The 8,362-nt window shown below is 39.3% G+C and overlaps 1 protein-coding gene across 5 annotated transcripts; it reads right to left on the bottom strand.

Annotated features, from left to right (window-relative positions):
- Positions 1–457: 457 nt before the first annotated feature.
- On the bottom strand, positions 458–7,275 carry LOC109014288 (homeobox-leucine zipper protein HDG5-like). 5 transcript variants are annotated; one of them, XM_018996705.2, is made up of 12 exons: positions 7,176–7,275; positions 6,394–6,582; positions 6,124–6,284; positions 5,866–5,983; positions 5,168–5,359; positions 4,384–4,869; positions 4,033–4,137; positions 3,608–3,820; positions 2,829–2,997; positions 2,469–2,737; positions 2,249–2,344; positions 458–1,847 (listed from the first exon to the last, which is right to left on the bottom strand). In XM_018996705.2, the coding sequence occupies exons 2-12, from the start codon at positions 6,526–6,528 to the stop codon at positions 1,353–1,355; spliced, it is 2,439 nt and encodes an 812-aa protein (XP_018852250.1). In that variant the 5' UTR covers positions 6,529–6,582; positions 7,176–7,275; the 3' UTR covers positions 458–1,352. The 5 variants fall into 5 exon arrangements, with proteins under 5 accessions (XP_018852250.1, XP_035550154.1, XP_018852247.1 ...); XM_035694261.1 differs by having other exon boundaries at positions 6,889–7,270; XM_018996702.2 differs by having other exon boundaries at positions 7,061–7,270.
- Between the last annotated feature and the right edge of the window lie 1,087 nt (positions 7,276–8,362).

The raw sequence follows: 8,362 nt of genomic DNA, 5'->3' as shown, positions 1-8,362 counted from the left end.
GATATTTACAACGAAAATGATAATTTACTATGAGAATTAGTCCTTTAATACCTTAGCTACATACCTACGAGATGGGATCATGACCAGTCGTCCCACATTTTTAATTTGAGTAATACTACATATAGTCGTAGAGTGTATAAGCATCACGCAATTACTTTAAAAAAGAATAGAGTTCACTATTAACAAATTAATTTTTTTTATATGAATCCTGTATTTACTCAAATTTTTCAAAGAGATTGCCCGGTACTTACATACTTCATAACTGCAAATATCATTTATCTTTTAATTTTTTCTGTTTTGATCAACAATAATGTTTCTTTTGGTACGAAATTGTTGGCATGCAGCTAGCAAGTAATGAGCCATGCAAATACTCGCGCTTTTCTTTGATAATTAACATATACGTACACTACTAATCATACAAAGGAAATAATTAGCCATACATGAAACGAACCAAAAGGAACAAACCATGAAATTAAGCATTTGCATCCAGAAGAGAGTTACACGATATTATACCTGGAGTAGTCATGATCATGAACATCGATTTAAATCAAAACACCCACAATTTAAATCAAAACATCAATTCAAAATAGCATTGAATTCATCAAAAAAATACAAGAAAAAAGTAGAGAGAAAACGAGCGAGCTAGGCCGACAGACAAGCAGAAGTCAATACCCGAACCACAACCCTTCATGACTAGTGATGAGGCCCATCTCCATTGGTCTCGATTATAAGAAAGGATAAAGCCTTACCCAAAAAAAAAAAGGGTCATATATATATGTCTGGTGCGCTCTTGACTCCCCCTCTGGCCTCTTCTGATCTCACCCACACACACAAACACACATGCATGCATGATCTTTACTTCCAGTACTACTACTACGTACCATCATGATGATCATTAATGCTACAAACGTCTTTAATTTCCCAGAACCAACCCGACCCCATGATCTCCACCTTCACCCCCACCTAACAAAATAACACCTACCATGCATGACCAGTATCATTACTAGTTACAGTGTCCCTTATTTACCTTTAAAATACTACAATCCTACTTTAGGAGTTCACCCATGATCTTAATTATTAACTTGGCACCCCAAGCTCCGCATCGCTTTCCAACTAAATTACCCAGAATTATTCCCACTCTTCCCAGTTCCCAACAGGAAAAGGATGGATAATGGCAATATTTAGAGCTAGCCTCTGTACGTGCATGCAGCTCCTTCACAAAAATCTAACCCTAGATCAGTCCCTCGTGGAACAAAATGTCTATGGTTTTACCTCATGCTAGGTAGTTTCTAGATCTGGGAAAAGTGGGAGGAAATTCTGGGTAAATTTATACACCTCCTAAGCTAATGTTGCTAATTGGGTGTTGCGCTTGCGATTTCAGTACAAGAGCCTAAGGCACTAGTACTGTTATCAGGCCAGCTGGTCGTGCCAGTGGTACTAGTACTGCTACTGAGAGCAGCAGTGATCTGGTGCACCGTGTTACACAAGTGGTTGTTGATAGCCGACACGCTGGAGAGGTTGAGCTTTGCGGATGGAACTGTGCTTGCGAGAACTTGGACCACGATTGTGAGTAGACAGCCTGGAGAAGAACTAGGTGCATTACCCCCTTGATCTTCGGATGATGGGATTTGGTTCCCATCGCCGGAAATGTTAGTGGTGTCCGTGGATCCAACCGGAACTATGACAAATCCTATTGGTAAGAGCGGAATGCAGGAGGGGTCCTCGCCGCTCATTGCGTGTTGGATGGAGTCCACGTCGATGGTGGTGTACACAACAAGGCTCCCGGACGGGTCGGTGCAGCTCTCTTGCAGCATTAGCTCAACGTGCTGGGATGAGTTGCTGGCTACCTGCATATGCATGCAAATAAAGAATGGAATTTTTTTTCATTTTTATAGCAGGAAGGTGGAGAAAAACAGTGTAAAAAATGTGACACATATTCGTATATTATGTATAAAAAACCGAAATGAATTGAAAAATGCATTTTAATCTGTAAGGACCATGCAACGAAACTGAGCTTTTGAATCTATTGGGGTCGGATCGTAGTAGATCAGCTGTAAGAAAAGGTTATCTTCCCCGCACAGAAATTTGGAACAATTAAAAGGATGTGGAATTGAGCCTCGATGCAAATTGCTTGCAGTATGAATTAAGTTAGAAATACGAAAATTAAATATTTTCCATCGAGTTTTTTAGGCAACGCTAGTTTCACCACTCGAAAGGAGCAGTAATCATAGCTCAAAAAAGTTCTTACGTTGATGCGAAGAAGAGAAATGCAATTTCCCTGATGAGAGCCGTTTGCAATGTGAGCCACCTCATGTAACGAATTCCCATTGGAGAGAACATCAAGCTGTACATGAATACGTACATTCAATAACTCATTCAAATAAGCCAGTTTGAATATTAATATTGGGATATATAAAGGAGTAGATTAAATAGAATAGTAAATTAAAAGAGTTGCAATCAGTCTGAACCTGAGATCTACGGCGTTCATCTCTCAAGAGATCAAAGACAAGGTCATGAGTGTATGGAAGCCAAGTAGAGGAAACAGCACAGAGTACGAGCCCGTTTGGTTGTCCAGGCTCTGTGATTTTCCTTGTAGAGATTCTAACAGTGTCATCAGGGTAATCTGATAGAGCCGTCCATATCAGCCCACTAGAAGTGCTGGTATTGATGCAGAATGTTCTTATCATTCTTTGAGCCAGTTTCATCAAGTTCTTTCGGGCCTCTGGAGAGGGTATCACTGTACATGGCGACATGATCAAGGTTAAAATAGATAATAATGAAATATCTGGTTAAAACATCACTTGTCTCAAAATAAAAAAGTTAAGAACCTCCAAGGTCAGATATATTTCGAGCCATGAGGCTTGCGACTCTTTCACATTGTCTCTGCAAGACAGCTAACCAGCGGTGTGCTCCAAATGCCATCCCACTATAGACAAACTCACTAAATAGCTGATGAACAGGTTTCTCCTCTACCACTGCGTGCTCAACCCATGTAACCTATATATATATATATAAGGAAGCCTTTCAATATAACGAAGGAAATTTCCCACATTGAAAACCAATAACAAGATCATGCACGAAGTTAGACATAATATATTGTACGTCTCAGTTTTTAATTATAGGATTGCTCTCGGTAGGACTAAGGGAAAAGGTAAACTTAGATATAGCAGCAAATCAAGGAAGAGTAGGTACAAGTTTAAGGTGTGCAAGTTCTCTTGAGCAACTCTTTTGTAAAGAAGTGGATTGCACTTAAAAATAAGGTGTAGTTTGGATAGTGAGTTGAGATGAGATGAATTAAGATGAAAGTTGAAAATTAAATAAAATATTATTAAAATATTATAATTGTTTTGAAATTTGAAAATTTTGAATTATTTATTATATTTTGTGTAAAAATTAAAAAAAAATTATAATAATGAGATGAGATGAAAATACTTCTTGTATCTAAAAAGGACCTTATTTTTACATTTTTAATTCATGGTTATCGGGTTATTGTTTTACAAAAAAAAACTGTACAAAATTTTTCTATTTGAAATTTGTACAAATCATTACTTATCGAGAAAAATTAAATATTAAATCAAATAATGGTGCATGGCAGTAATTAACACACCCTGGAGTAGCCATTTGGCATATCTTGAATAAGACAGCCAGAGGGCCGTCTCATGTATATGGGAAAGGAGGGCTGAAGTTTGTCATGAAAGCTATCAATTGGAAAATCAACAATTGTCCATGTCCCTTCCTCAGCATTCTGTTGGCAGTAACGAAGGAAATGAGCCTCACGAGTGGGTACCAGAGGAGAAAGAACTTGCAATTCCGCATACATCTGCCCAAACATTCACGTAGCAAACATATAATAAACGAGCAATCTATAACAGAAAAACATGAAAGCGCTGCATGGCTAAGGAAATTAATTATATTCCTACATACACTCAAACACCATATATGATCAAGTACCAGTAGTGTATGTAAGAACAAATTAATGGTAGAAAAAGATTTATATATATCTTAAGGTATATATAGCATTAGCTAGCATACCAGTTGAAGAGAACCACTTATTGCGTGCCCAGAATCACCAGATGAAATAACTTGAACAGTTTTTGCTCTTGAAACAATTGAAGGAAACAATTCTACCCACTTGTTCTGAAACATGAAGGTAAAAATTCAAACAAGTGCCCAATTATGATCAGCTAGCTGACTGACAAAAGCAAGCTGCCGAATCATGAATTAGAAGCTGGCTACTAAATAAGAACCCACATTGTGCTGCAGTATTATTATGTATATAATAGCCTAGCTAGAAATAGATGAAAAAGATATGTATGTATATGCTACTTAATTCAGAAATCATGGATCCTCATGCATGGTTATGAACAAAGTAGTACTCCTTACAGAATCAAGGAAGGCATCGACCAAGGTGATGCTATTCATTATAACCACCGCACTATCACGGGTGGCTTCCGTCCTGAACTCATTCGAGTGCTGCTTGATGAGATTCAACGACCGAGGAAACATCCTCGCATGCTCCTCAAGATTAAGGACTTCTCTTCCATTTTGATTGTCACGAATCCAAAGAGGCTCAGTTCCTTGGCACATCTTCACTAGTTCATCCATGGATGAAACGGCAAGCTCCAATGCAATTGGCTTCTCCTCTTCCAATAATAGACCGCCTTCTGGGTAGTGGGTCGAAGTTTCTGGAGGCATTAACATAGGCACTGGAATCATTTGATCCGTGCATGAAGCCATAGGGTCTGAGAAATGCCTTGAAAACATATTCATATCCAAATCCAATGAAGGGGCCATCAGCATAGCAGCTGACTGCACCGCTCCGATTGGCCGACCAGCATATTGCGAAGCGAGACAACAAGCACGTTCAAGCTGTAAAACATTATTTCCAACATTTGTAATCACCAAAGGAAATTAATTAATTGTTATGCTCCAACTTGAAACTTGCATTAGACAACATGCGCAAATAAAAGTTGCACATAAATGTAATTAGAGAACTCTCGATCACAGCATGTGATCCGAGAATGAGTGCTACGTAACTGATCAGATTGAAGCTCATTTACTAAAAGTAATAATATTATTAAAGTGGGTCAAAAGTTAATTACTTGGTCTTAATTTGTATATGGGGATTATTAATCTTTCATAGTTCCCAAATTATCTTCAAACATACCTCTTCTCTGAGCCGAGCATTCTCAAGGCGAAGTTGGTGTTCGTCGAAGCCCATCTCCCCTCCCAGCATTCCCGGACCTCCACAATTAGGGCAGACAACATTGCTTAGCGCCCTTTGTAGCCGGAAATTCTCCTGTCTTAGAGACTCATTCTCCGCTTTAAGTATCCCATTATCCGCCCGGTCTTGTTGTGCCTATAAGATAAGTTCCAAGTAATAACAAAGATTTAAATAAGCCCAGCACGCCACACCATTCTTGCGCACAAATATTCGTAACCGGCCCTCCATCGATCTTATAATGAACACACATCGAATCTGGCATGAAAACTTTTGAGGCCCCCCACCCCACCCCTCACCAACACCATGTAAACCTAAATGGGGTAGCATTTATTCTCGATTGGTCTTTGACTCTCTGGGAAGCACATGCACCGGTAGGGTTTAATTGCGCACATTAATGAAATACAGGCTGTACACAAAACTATAAGCAAAAAGTGTATCCCGAAGTAAATGAGATTCTTCTTCTAGCCGTTCAGGGATTCAAATGTTTGATGGGGAAAATGAAACGCGTTTCCTTGGGAAAGGTGCTTGCTAGGCTAAGCGTGGGGCTTAACTGATCATTTCATAAAGGGTTGGCACATGTTAGGGGGTTGCCTTTGAAAATGAAAGCTTTAAATGGATCCCAGAAGTGCAAATTTGAGTACCTTCATCTGGGTTCGCCGGTTTTGGAACCAGAACTTGACCTGGCGTGGTTTGAGGCCAAGGTCTTGGCTGAGTTTCTGCCTCTGCTTGTCATCTGGGTGTGGACATTCCTTAAACAAACTGTACAGTAGAAGAAACAAACATTTATTACAGAAAATTGTATAGAGAGGTTTTGTGAGAAATATTTTGCCAATATGATAGAAAACTAGAAGGGGGGGGGGAGGGAGAGAGAGAGAGATGGAGGGAGAGGGAGGGAGTACGATTCCATTTCTTGGATCTGCCGAGCAGTGTGCCTATGGTAGCGTTTCTTCTTGGGAGGCTGTTCACTCTCTTGCTCGTTCCCCGACTTTTCTTCAACTTGTTCGCTCCCAGACCCACTCTCCATCTCGTCTTTTCCTCTCAGCAGCCCGTTTTCTTCTTTCTGCAGGAAATTTGCACGAAAGTCGGTATTTGTATCCCTATTGCACTTTGCACTTGTACATCTTGGAGGAAAGAGGACGTGAAACGAAGACATACGGTAGAAAACTTACAGCAATCATGGGAGGGAAAGGCTGGAAAGGCATGAAGTTGAAACTAGGGTTTTGGACCGGCGCCGACGAAAAGAGGGTGTCTGGTGAAACTACGTCACCTCGTAGGGTTGACATTACTTGGCAGTCCCCATACATGGTTTTTTTCTCTTCCCAAATGAAAGTAGCAGACTTTGCTCCGTTGAATCTGACCTGTTTAATTTTATCTCACGAAAACACACATACAAGATATTCAAAATCAGAATTTAGTTGGGAATTACACCAGAAATTTGGGAAAAATATTACAGTCATGAGAGCAAAATAAGCTCAGATTCAGAAAGTGAAATACTAACTAGATCAACGGGATAACCCCACGATATAGCAGGAATCGCCAAAACTTTGTGAAATCTCAAAATTTACAAGAATGGAAAAAGGAATGAAGACGTAAGAAAGATAATGCTCAAAATTTGCGGAAAACAAGAAGAAAAGAGAAGCGTTCCTAAAACCAATAATATTTACCTCTAGCTAGGTCAAAAAACAGTACAGGCATATATACAAAACCAAATTCAGGTTTATTTGGTTTTCTAAAACAGCCATGGAGGAACTAAAAACAGTGCAGGGAGAGTCATCGGAATTTAAGACAATCAAAGAAAAAGATCAAGAAGAGTGGGACGTGGATCAGAAACTATACCACAACCACAACCACAACCACACCCACCAGTGTCGGTGTTTTTTGGAAAAAAGGACAAACTTCAGAAGAACGAATGCGATGAAGAAAGAAAATCTCTCTCAAGTTAGCTTTGCACCTTGAAATCTATAGCTTACTGCACAACCCCCAAATACGCGCGCACACACATTCTCACTCTCAGATTATTTTTCTTTCTCTATACAATTTCTAGACACACCATCTGATCTGTTCCATAAGTCACTATTATAATGAATTACTGTGGCGTGGTAAATGCGGATTGACAGAAACCGACCAAATGCCCACTTACTCAGTCGAGCTGTTTCTTCTTCTACACGTGGCCGTTTCTGATCTGTGGAAATCCAAGCGTTTCTCTCAGCTATACCCAAAGTCAAAGCCCCTCTCCCTCTTCACCACTCCACGTGTACATAAACATCCGTGAGAATGCACGCGAGGTTTCACTCCTCCGTGTGGTACACATGCTCCGTTTTCGAGTGAGGATGGTGCTACAGTTAGTAGTTTAGGGTTTTTACCGAGACGGTAACTTAAAGTCACCGGGAGCAAGGTTTAGGGTTAGGTTACTATTGACTCGAAAGAGACAGGCCGTGGGGAGAGAGAGGAAGAGAGTTGAAGGGCAGAAATCAAGAAAAAAGGTCGTGACAATGTCAAAGGATCCTGACCGTTCTTTTGCGAGCTAGCTATGGTTCCCGACAGAAAATCTACAACTTTGTCTCCCTCCGATCTGGTAGATTGAGTTGCATGCATGGTTCTTTCATTGGGGGTCTAGTAATCATATACTAACAGTGTACGTTAATTTGTTCGTGAAATTACTTTATGACCAAATCAAGACGAGCTAGGCAGGTCATGCCGTTTGAGATTTTGGGCTGTATATTTATTATTTGAAAATATTGTGCAATAATTATGGGAAATTAAGGATCAATGTGTCAACGTGTGTTTGGGTTGTTGTTGAGTTGTCATGAGATATTTAATTATATCATGTGAAAACCAAATTATAGTGATTAGTGAGTATGGCTTCTGATTAAGATATGATCGATTACTACTATAATTTTAAGCCCTCTGCATTAGAGATAATTTGATTTAAAAGATAAATTTTTAAATTTAAATTTTACAAATCAAATCTTATCATTTAATTAATATGAATCATGTACGTCGTGCTCTATACGCCGGCTTGAAAATAGAATATTGAGAAAATAAAAGAACATGAAGTTTTCTCTTTTCTTCTAATGTGTGAGGAATACATGATGATGTATAGGTAATTCTTTTCCTTGTTTTAACATCTATGAAACT

The sequence above is a fragment of the Juglans regia genome, chromosome 9 (assembly GCF_001411555.2).
Source record: "Juglans regia cultivar Chandler chromosome 9, Walnut 2.0, whole genome shotgun sequence".
In the NCBI taxonomy this organism is placed as follows: Eukaryota; Viridiplantae; Streptophyta; class Magnoliopsida; order Fagales; family Juglandaceae; genus Juglans; species Juglans regia.
The sequence above is the reverse complement of the archived record's forward strand: the minus strand, read 5'-3'. Positions and strand labels throughout refer to the sequence as shown.